This window comes from Narcine bancroftii, chromosome 12 (assembly GCF_036971445.1).
Source record: "Narcine bancroftii isolate sNarBan1 chromosome 12, sNarBan1.hap1, whole genome shotgun sequence".
Classification (NCBI taxonomy): Eukaryota; Metazoa; Chordata; class Chondrichthyes; order Torpediniformes; family Narcinidae; genus Narcine; species Narcine bancroftii.
The window spans coordinates 64,292,814-64,304,850 of record NC_091480.1 but is presented as its reverse complement, the minus strand read 5'-3'; the positions used below and the strand labels follow the sequence as shown (position 1 = coordinate 64,304,850).

General features: G+C 37.0%; 1 protein-coding gene across 1 annotated transcript in view; it reads left to right on the top strand.

Annotated features, from left to right (window-relative positions):
• The window catches only part of kmt2d (lysine (K)-specific methyltransferase 2D), a 211,852-nt gene that overhangs the window by 56,804 nt on the left and 143,011 nt on the right, over nt 1-12,037 (top strand). Inside the window, exons 12-15 of the mRNA XM_069904938.1 lie at nt 271-381; nt 2,689-3,797; nt 4,652-4,762; nt 5,564-5,671. Coding sequence (XP_069761039.1) covers nt 271-381; nt 2,689-3,797; nt 4,652-4,762; nt 5,564-5,671 — 1,439 coding nt within the window. The remainder of the gene's footprint in view (nt 1-270; nt 382-2,688; nt 3,798-4,651; nt 4,763-5,563; nt 5,672-12,037) is intronic.

Here is a 12,037-nt window from a genome sequence, read left to right as displayed (position 1 = left end):
TGGATGGCAGTCTGCTTTGCTTGCCATTTTGAGCTAACAAGTGAAGCATTGCAGATGTCATGAGAACTTTTTCATATCCTCTCAAGTAATATTGCTTGGATCAGGATGTGAGGATTGAACTGATCATGGGTTGTGTATTGCAAATTCACGCTTTTCAAAGCTGCGCCATTCTTGCAATAATGTCTCAATCCAAAGACCTGCTCCTGAAGTCTCTGAGGACATTTAACATTATTTCAAACGATCTGAAAGATATTGTTTTCTGTTGAGCAGAGAAAATGAAAGAAAAAACTGCGTTGACTGAACGGCAGCAAAAGGATTTGAAACCAGAAGAGCAATTGATGAGTGAATGTATGACTGAAGACTGTTTGCACAAGGAGGCAGGTGAGAAATCTGCTTTTAAACTCAGGTTGTTTTAGCTGTTATTTTTCACATTCTTTTGTACAAGTGAATACAGAAGATCAAACAAGTTCAATATCTTGGTCAAAATATCTGTACTATCTTAGTTCTTGACAAGCTACAATAATCTAGATTGCACTGGTCTGCCATACTCAAAAACATGAAGGTGCAATGAAGAAAATAAAATGGTGCATCACTGGTAGAGGATGGAGGCTGCTTGTGGTTTTTCTCCCTTCTCTCTTCTTTCCCTCTCCCCACCATCCTAACATTGTCCTCCTCTACCCTGCTATTTTTTTTTTAACCATTCAGACCACTTGGGACTGATTTTAGAATATGACCCTTACTGGGAAAAGCAGAGTACAGTGCGAATTAAAGCGTTCAGATATACTACCTTGAATTTGGAGAAAACAAAACTTTGTGTGTGTGTGGAGTCTAATCCTAATTCTGAGTTAAATCGGCAGATGCTCTTCCACCATTTTGAGTTGAGTATCTGTTGCCAAATTTGTCTGACTTTTTTAGTCGTGTGCTTTTCTTCAATCATCTCGGGAGCTGAGCAAGAAGGTGATGGTCTGTGCTTGGCTCATAATTAGAGAATCAAACAGTAAAGAGTGAGCAGAGGAGAGTTTATCTGAAAAATGAGTGGTGAGGGGATAAGAAAGCAGATAACATCAAAGGGAATATGAGCATCTCTTAGAAATGTGTACTTTTTAAAAAGGTATTAATGGGAAGGTTAAACCAATGTAGGATCAAATGAGAAATCATCTTGTCGGGTCTGGAGAGAAGAGGTATTACAGAAAAAAGGTATTCTTCACAAAAGAGATGCTGAAATCATGGCAAAGGCAGAGGATTTCGATTAGATAAAAATAGTTGAGGAGGAACTGAAAAGTTGGTCAGCACAGAGAATTTATGTGCTGACTATATGAAAGAAATGCATCCCTTGTTGCTGAACAAATAAGGAAGGGGATGGTTGGGAAGATCAGAATTCTCTATCCACATATGTGCCACTGGAGACACCTTTGTAAACTTTTTTTATGGACCATATTGAAAATGTACAATCTTTTGTATATAAGATTTCTTTGGAGCTGTCATCAGATTGTGTGCATTAATGTTTTACTTTACTTCAGACAGCTCCATCACTTTGGCATTCTATAGGACTGTTACATTTTGCAGTCATTACTCCCATCCTTAACCAAATTCACATCTGCCATTTGGATGTCTTCAGAATCTGGTCTTCTGGTCGGTCTCCTGGACCACTCAGATCTAGACCATCTTTATTTTTTGTTACTCCTATTGAGTGCTGCCACTAATCGATCTGTGAAAGTCGTGCAACAAGAGATCCACAGCGTGCCTTGGGTGGATTATACAATGAACTGCCTCTTTTATTTGCAAGTTACCATTATCTTGGTGAATTCAGCTACTATTCTGTAAAAACAATGCCCTAGAAAAGAAACGAGACAGATAACGCATTTTTGGTTCATGGGTGGCACGGTTAGCATAGCGGTTAGCACAATGCTGTTAAAATGCCAGCGATTGGGACCGGGGTTCAAATTCCATGCTGTCTGTAAGGAGTTTCTATGTTCTCCCCGTGTCTGCCTAGGTTTTCCCTGGGGCTGTAGTTTCCTCCCACCCTTCAAAACATATCGGGGCAGGCACGGGCTTGTGGGCCAGAAGGGCCTGTTACCAGGCTGTATGACTAAATTTAAATTTAATGGAGTGAGAAATGTTGAGCATCACTTTAGCTGAGACAATCTCGCTACTGTTTACATTAGTCATTGGATATTTAACATTTAGTTGAAGGGCAACAGGGAATCTATTTAAAAAATATTGGCCAAATTTCTTTTGTGCAGCATCAAATGCTGCTTTCGACTGAACTTGTATCCTGGTGTGATTTTTTTTTAACCTTCATTTTTCACCATTAAAGACAATGTGAGGTAAATCACTTTTATCACAAAAAGGAATGAATGACTTTTCAGCTGTGCCTCGCTGAAATGCCAGTGAGCATTGCAACTGAAGCGTATTGTGAAATGTTTTATAACATTATGCCACCTCATGCAAGTTGCAAGTTGTAAATATTTCGGCATCAGACCAAATAACTCTACTGCACTATGTGCTCAGACTCCAATGATTTCAAGAGCTCCTCTGTTCTTCAACTTAATTTATCAATGTATAAAACTCAGTATTTAGATGGCACACCAAGAATTTCATGAAAGAAACAGAAGGTCAATACTATTGGTACTGGATAGCAAAAGTAACCATATTAATACTGTGCAAATTTATATTTTGCTTTGTTAGATTCTATCAATACAGGGTATAACGTGGAACAGGAAAATCAAAAACCACAAATAGCACAAGTTAACATCATGGAGCAGATGGAATCTCATTCTCTTGTTTCTTTGGAGGAAAATGGAGTTGGTGTCTCAATTGCAGAAAAAGATGTTGAACGTGAGAAGCCCACTGAGGGATTTTGTTCATTTCATAACACCGAGATTTATAAGTCTTCTGAAACTGGGACAGAGAGTCCACAATCTGAGAGCATTAAAAGTTCAGTGCAGTCTTCTGCAGAAAAAGAATTCAGTGGACACTTAAGTTCAGATACGACAGACCAACAAGAAGACTTCTCACAGACAAAGGAAACAAAAATGGAAACCTCAGTTTCTTTGTTAGACCAGGAAGAGACTTGCATTCACACAGACATTGATGCTAGTCCCAATAGTTCCATTCCACACAAGGCAAAAGCCAATCACCTTGCCACAGACCCTGACCTGATGGATCCTGTCAGTGTTTCAGGAGAAACACAGTTGGATGATGCCACCTTTGTTTTGGTTAAGCAGGACACTGGCAAACTCCAGAATGATAGAACTGAATCCTCTTCTACTCCTGCTGATTCATCTTGCACCTCTGTGGATAGAGGTGAAGTTTCTGATATGGTCTCTGATGGAATGGAGACCAAGGGAGGTCCTGCTGAGATGGTCATGAATGAAGATGTGACTCCTATGGAGGTTATAACTGAAGGAAATAGGCTGAAAACTGAACAAGATACTCAGATGGAAGTCCAGGATGTTGTAAGTTCAGACCCTGCCTGTCACATGCTCATTAAATCTGAGATTGTGGAGGAAATGTCAAATCAAAGTCAAACTGACTCAAATAGTACCTGCTTGGAACCAGATTTTTCAAATACTTTGGATCGCGATGCAGGCTTGGTTACAATGGAGGTTTGTATGACGGCAACAGATGATATTTCTCCAAGGGTGGAAGATGAGGCTGAAAAATCAAGTTCAGACCTCCGTCTAACAGAAACCGAAGATTCCTTGCCAGCTGACACTGGTATGATGAAGGGTGAATCTGGCAAACCTGCAGTTATGAAGAGACGTTTCTCACCAGGCCGGCCTCGAGTCAAACAGGTGAGGGTGGGCGAAAATGGTTGTTTTAAATGCGAGCAAGCTTGATGACTTGGGGAAATTATTGCAAATGAAGGTGATTAAATGTGTGGGCATGTGAGTGCATGTGCAATATTTTCCTCCCCTCAAACTTGGGCTCATTGAAACCAATTTAGATCAGCTAACAAGGCGTGTTTGTGCATCAAGCACTCTTTATGAAGTTTGCAGGGTGGAGGGAAATAGCTTCAACCTGTTGATTCACTGTTGGAACAATCCTTAATAATCCCTAACTGCCTTGCTTCAAATGATTTTTATTTTCCTTTTAAAAACCTCATCATTCATTCTTTGTGCCATTTCTAAGTTAGCTTTTCACTGCAGCGTTGCTGAATCAAAGGAAGTTGCCTTTCCTTGTTCACATCAAAATTCTTGATTCTTATGAGCCTCCACACTAATTTTCTGGCCTTTTCTGTTGTACAAATTATATCAGTTTATCAAGCAAGATCTTGTATCTGTTTTCCATCTTTTGGCATTATCTGGCTTTCTGTCTCCGCTGGCACCAAGCAATAACATAGGTGCAGGATTATTATGTTTGTGAGTGTTAATAAAATTTGTTCTACCTTTCTAGTGTCACCTCTCAACCCACTTCATTACCATTGTCGTTGGTGTGCCAATCATTTTGAAAAATTGTCCTGCTTTCCTACTTAAATAGTTGCAAGTCCATTTTTATGCACCTGCGGGACCTTGCTATATTCGATATAATGTCTCCTCTCAGTTTGCATGAAGTAATCCTGTGTACATAATTAATATTTATTTTTAAATTGAATGGAAATGATGGCTTTTTAATTAATACTTTGCAAATAATTATTTTGCTTCAACAGGGTCGATGTAACAGTTTTCCAGGTAAAAAACGACCACGTGGTGGTCATGTTGGACGAGGACGAGGGCGATCACGCTTGAAGTCTGTGTCTGGAATCTTGGAGTCTCTGGGGGTAAGAAATGAATGGCTTGGGATACAGTAGAGCAATGCTTAATGTTGAATTTAAAGATGATCCAAGGACAGCAGGGTTAGCGTAGCGGTTAGTGCAAAGCTGCTACAGTGCCAGTGGTTCTAATTTGGCGCTGTCTGCAATTATTTTGTAAGTTCTCCCCGTCTCAGCATGGGTTTTCACTGGGTGCTCCGGTTTTTTCCCCACCATTCAAAATGTAAGGGGATTGTAGGTCAGTCGGGTGTAATTGGGCAACACTGTTAGTAGCGGATAGTGCAATGCTGTTAGAGCACCAGCAATTGGGACTGGGGTTCAAATCTGATGCTATCTTTAAGGAGTTTGTACATTCTCCCCGTGTGTACGTGGGTTTCCTCCAGGTGCTCCAGTTTCCTCCCACCCTTGAAAATATACCAGGGGTTGTAGGCCATTTGGATGGCACGAGCTCGTGGGCTGAAAGGGCCTGGAACTGTGCTGTACGTCTAAAATCTTTTAAAAGTATATAATCTTTCAAGTATGTCTATTTATAATAAAAGTTTGCTCTGATTTCTGACGAAAAATTGAGCCCAGAATGCACAGACATGACTGTAATGCTGTTGCAGCAGGTACCCTGCATTCTGGTGAGATGTTCGCATCTCCCTGAGGTTGATCATACGTGTGAAAATTTTATCCTCTCAAATTCAGATTTTCTTTCTCCGACTAATTCACGACCCGAAAAGAAATTCAGTGAATTGAACTGTGGACGTCATTGAAACAAAATATTTAATGGGAAATTTCTGGTGCTGAACTGTTTGTTTCCTGCCTTAGTCGACAGGAGTAGATACATCTCCAAGTAAAGATGATGATGAAGATGATGACACGATGCACAACACAGTGGTCCTCTTCTCCACTGATGACAAATTTATCCTCCTGCAGGTAGGATATTTCATTCTCAGGATGATGTTGCCTGATGTGACCCAAAAATGAACAGGCCCCTGAAGATTGGTACTCCTCTTAAGTGCACCCATAGTTATGAACAAAAATTTTGATTTTGTTTTAATATAAACTTTTTGGAGATTCTGGCATCTTGTTCTCAGAATGTTTAATGCCTTGCACAATTTCTAATCTAGGTAACTGATCGTTAGTTTTAGCAAGAGAGAAGAAGCTTTATGGGTTGTATTGTCGATGGACATTCCCAGGGTTTTTGTGTGCACTTCTAAATCATGAGTTATGGGCTAAGAAGCAGAAGGTGGTAATCGTGTTTCTGAGAAGACCAATGGTGTTAGATTGTTAGAGATGATCTCTTAAGGTATTATTTCAATACAACAAACCAGGGATATCCTATTTGTTGATTTGGATATTGAGGAATTTGTTAGCAGCCACATCAACCTACACTTTCTCTTTTCAGTTTTGTGCTCAGAAAGAACAAAGAATACATTTTTTGTTCTAAATTTCAAGTGCACATTAAGTTTGTCATAGAAACATGGCCCTTCATATTTGAGCTTCTGTCATGGATGCAAGATTCAGTCCTCTCAAGGATCTGATTAAGCCATTGTTGTGATGTGCACTTGACAGTAATGATTTTGATCATCAAGAACACCAATGATTGGCACATCTCAAACTGTTCAGAGTGGTAGCAATTAGATGGCAGCAAACAATTCATTGCTTGAGTCAGAGGTTACCACCTTCTTCAAAAGGACCAATCATCCAAGAAGAGTAGTATGAGCTACCTCAACCACGATCTCCCAATAGCACTAAGATCTCCTATGATGAAATGCTTTGATAAGTTGGTCATGGCCACAATTAATACATATCTAAGTAAAGGACTGGACCCACTGCAATTCGCCTATCGTTACAATCACTCTGCAGCAGATAGAATATCGCTAGCACTCCACTCAGCTCTGGAACACCTCCAAAACAGTAACCCATACTTATGGCTGCTCTTCATAGTTTACAGCTCAGCCTTCAACACCATCATCCCCTCAGTGCTGGTCAAGAAGCTCCAAACCCTGGACCTCTGCATCCACCTCTGCAATTATATCCTTGACTTCCTCATTGGAAGACCACAGTCAGGACAAATTGGAAACAACATCTCGCTGACGTTCAACACAGGTGCACTTGAAGGTTGCGTGCTTAGCCCACTGCTCTACACCCACGACTGTGTGGGCCAGGCACAATTCCAATGCTGTCTACAAATTTGCTGATGATACCATGGTTGGCGACAGAATCACAAGCGGCAATCAGGAAGTGTTCAGGAGGGAGAGAGATTGGGTCGTTGAGTGGTGTCACAACAAGAACCTTGCCCTCAACGTTAGTAAAACCAAGGAGATGATTGTGGACTTCAGGAGGAAGTCAGGAGCCTCCTCAAAGGCTCAGTTGTGGAGAGGATCAAGAACTTCAAATTCCTGGATATCAACATCTCTGAGGCTCTGTCCTGCAGACACTATGTCGATGCAATCACGAAGAAGGCCTCGCCAGCGGCTAGTCTTTGTGAGGAGTTTGAGGAGATTCGGTATATCACCAAAGACTCGTAAATTTCTACAAGTGTACCATGGAGAACATTCTGGCTGGTTCCATCGTTGCCAACGCAAATACTCTTCTATGCATGCTTTTGTCTGCATGTACAATCAAAAGATGTTCAGTCCATTTGGTGAAAGTTTGGGTCCAATCAGAATTTATTGTCATGAACAAGTCATGAAATTTGGTGTTTTGCAGCAGCGTCACAGGGCAAACATTCAGATTATAACCATCTTACGACATTACTATTTAAAAAAAATAGTTAAGAAAATGAAAATTGATATTGCTTTTTTGCAAGAAACACATTTGAATGTGAAGGAAAGTATGAAATTAAAGAGGGACTGGGTTGGGCATGTATATTCTTCATTTAATTCTAGGGCGAAAGGCATAGCAATCTTGATACATAAAAATTTATCTTTTGAATTACAATCAATGGAGGAAAAGGCAGGATGTATTCTTAAACTGAATTGTAAGATTTTTAGTGAATTTTGGACTTTACTTAATATTTATGCCCCAAATGCAGATGATGAAATATTTATTTCAGATGTATTTTTATGTTTGGGTCAGGCTAATGATAATATTTTAGTTGGTGGTGATTTTAATTGTGTTTTGGAACCTTTATTAGATAAATCTCTGAAGAAAGTTAAGAAATCTAAGATGGCAGTTCAGGTTCAAGCATTGATGAAAGATTTTAATTTAGTAGATATTTGGAGACGTCTTAATCCGACAGAGAAAGATTTCTCCTTTTATTCATCTGACATTAATCGTTTTCAAGGATTGACTTTTTAGTATCGGCACATTTACAAAGGAAAATACAACAAGTGGAATATAAAAGTAGGGTGATTTCAGATCATTCTTTGTTATATTTTACATATGCAACTTCTGAGAAAATTCAAGTGGCCTATCGTTGGAGGTTTAATACAATGTTGTGAAAAAAATATGGAATTTATTGATTTTTTTGTAAAAACAAATTAATTTTTTTTGAAAGAAAATTCTAATTCTGTTCAAAGTAAGCTTGTATTATGGGATGCTATGAAAGCTTATTTGAGAGGACAAATAATTAGTTATACTTCTAAAATAAAAAAGAATCGATTAAATCAGAGTCTTGAATTAGAGAAACAGATTGAGTTAGAAAAGGAATTCCAGAAAGATGCTACAGAAGATCAGAAAATAGAATTATCTAGGTTGAAATTGGAATATAATACTTTGCAATCTTATCAATTTGAATGTGTGATTAATAGGACTAAACAACGGTATTATGAATGGGGAGAGAAAGCACATAAGGTATTGGCGTGGCAATTAAAGAAAGAACAGATTTCGAGGACTATTAATGCTGTTAGACGGAATTCTCTTATTACTTATAAACCTCGTGAGATTAATGATGAATTTTGTTCATTTTATAAAAAGTTATATACATCTGAAGGAAAATAAGAAAATGGATCGATTGATCTTTTTTTTAATCACAGTTGAATTTGCCGATATTAGAGGATGCAGATATACAGGAATTAGAAGAACCATTTACTGATTCAGAAATTAAAATGGCTATGATGGAAATGCCGAATGGTAAATCGCCTGGTGATGATGGATTTTCGGTTGAATTTTATAAAATTTTTAATGATGATTTATCTACAGTGTTTGGGGATACCCCCTCCATAAATCTTCGTCCGCGAAGCCAAGCCAAAGAAAGAAAAAAAAGAAAAATATTAAGTTGGAGAACATTATGAATCACCTGAGTCTTGTTCTAGTGCTTTAATTACAGTAATCCCAAAAAAAGATAGAGATCCTATGAAAGTATCTTCATCTAGACCAGTTTTGTTGTTAAATGTAGATTATTAAATAATACCTAAAATATTAGCGAATAGATTGGCTAAATTTTTACCTAAGTTGATTCATATGCATCAAACAGGTTTTATAAAGAATAGATCTGCTTATTTTGCGCGTGATTAGTTTGATTAATAGATTTCGACAATCTTCAGATCACCCGATGGTGATATCTTTAGATGCAGAAAAAACATTTGATAGAGTTGAATGGAATTTTTTGTTTAAAGTTTTGGAGAAATTTAAGTTTGGTCCTTTCTTTATTGGTTGGATTAGGGCTCTATATAGTAAACCGGTAGCTAGAGTATTGACGAATGGTTTGATTTCGCAATCTTTTAAATTGAGTCGATCAACTCGTCAAGGTTGTCCTTTATCACCAGCTTTGTTTGAGTTAGTGATTGAACCTTTAGCACAGCTGATAAGACAAAATACACAGATACAAGGTATGAAAGTTTTAGATGAGGAGTATAAAATTAATTTATTTGCTGATGATGTATTGGTGTATTTAACAAACCCAGCTCAGTCACTTTTGTACTTTAAGGAGTGTTTAACACAATATGGATGTCTTTCTGGATATCAAGTTAATTGGGGAAAAAAGTGAAATATTACCAGTATGTGAAGGAGATTATTCAGTTTATAAGAATATTATTAATATGAAATGGACTGATCGAATTAAATATTTGGGTATTTAATTATCAATCTTTATATAAATTAAATTATGTTCCGTTAATACAAAAAAATTAAAACTGATTTGGTTAAATGGAAAGATTTGCCTATTAATTTATTGGGTAGGATAAATACAATTAAGATGAATATTTTTCCGCATATACAATATCAATATTTGTTTCAATCTATTCCGTATTTACTTGATAATATTTTTTTTTCGAGACTTGAATAAAATGGTTAGGGAGTTTTATGGAGGGGTAAATTTTCGAGAGTAGCTTTGAATAAATTAACTTGGAAATATGAGTTAGGGGGATTGATTACATTTACCACATTTTCAAAATTATTATGAAGCAGCCCAACTTAAATTTATTAGTTCATTGATGGATTTGGTACGGCCTCCTAGTTGGGCCAAAATTGAGATGGCAAGTATTTCTGAATTTGAAATACATCAATTTTTGTTTAGATGGAATATAAATTTGTTACAACAATATAATGTGCCTATACTAAAACATTTAATGAAGTTATGGATAAAGAAAAATAAAATGATAGGCTCTAGGGGTAAATTATCGGCTTTGACTCTGTTGTATAATAATCAACTTATTTCTTTTTCAATACATAATCGAAGTTTATTGCATTGGAGATTTAAAGGTGAGATTGTTTTAAAGAGGGTAAATTTTTATCTTTTAATCAGATGAGGGACAGTTTTGGTATTGATAAGAACTCTTTGTTTCTCTATTATCAAATTCGATCTTTGGTAAAACGTATGTTTGGTAGAGATACGATTTTACCTGAAATGACTAAATTTGAGACTTATGAAGGTACCAGAGAAGGGTTATATTTCATCTATGCATCAAATATTACAGGATGGTATGGATAAAAAGGGTTGGGATAGATCTAAAAGTAAATGGGAAGTGGATACTGGTTTTATTTTTTCCGAAGATGATTAGTTAGATATCTGTTATGATAGTGTAACTAGATTGATAAATGCACGTTATGCAATGATTAACTATAATTTTTTACATCAATTATACTTAACACCTGAAAAATTTAAAAAGTATGGTTTTCATGAATCAGATTTGTGTTTTAGATGTGGTAATACAGTTGGAACTTTTTTTTCATGCTGTTTGGTCATGTATACATATACAATCTTTTTGGAAGAAAATTCATTTGTTTTAAGAATACCTGTATAAGATTAAAATAGTTTTAGATCCAACAGTATTTTTATTGGGTATTTTGCAACCTCTGAAAGGCTTGGGATTAGATAAGTTCCAGATTGCTTTTGTATATTTAGCTTTATCCGTAGCGAAAAAATGTATTGCTAGTACGTGGAAAGATACAAATATGATTGATATTAATAGATGGCAGAATGAGATGAAATATTGTTTAATAATGGAAAAAATTACATATGTTTCATGTGATAATTATAATTTTTTAATTAATAAGTGGTTGTTATATTCAGAATATTTACATTTCAATTTATATTGATTAGATCTTAATATGTATATTTAATTTTTCTTTAATTTTTTTTTCTTTCTTTATGGCTCTCCTTAGGAGAGTTGGCTGAAGGGGGGGGGGGTTCTTTTCTTTTTTTTCCTATATATAAAAAAATAATGCTTATGGTTAATTGTTGTATATGTCATATACTATTTGTTTTTTGAACGAATAAATAAAATTTAAAAAAAAATAGTGCACCAAAAGTAAGGCAGTGTCTGGTGTTCATTGATTATTCAGGAATCTGATGACAGTGGGGAAGAAGCTGTCCTTGTGCTGCTGAGTGCTCGTCTTTGGGCTCCTGTACCTTTTCCCCCGATGGTACCAGAGTGAAGAGGGCATGGCCTGGGTGGTGGGGGATCTTCGAGGATAATGGCTGCTTTCTTAAGACACCGCCTCCTGTAGATGTCCTCGATGGAGTGAAGTCTGGTGCCTGTGATGTTGCAGGCTGAGTTAACAACCCTCTGGAGTTTATTCTTGTTCTGAGAGTTTAATTATTAATTGACCTCGCGTTTGTGGACACTATTTGGCACATATACCTAGACTTGACAAAATCAGGAACACAAAGAAGCTTACCAGCCACCTGTTTGTACGTTTCTTTCCCCCCCCCCCCCCCCCCCCAACCATCTGCTGTGCAACCAAGATTAACATTTCTCTCTTTCAGATTTGCTGAAACATTTAATTGTATAATTTTCCACACACACTACCTAACCTGAGTTTTTCCAGCATTTTGTGTTTTTATTTCACCTCACATTTGTCAGGGTGAAATTACATCTGCCATTGCATTGCCCATTTTATGAACTCATCAAT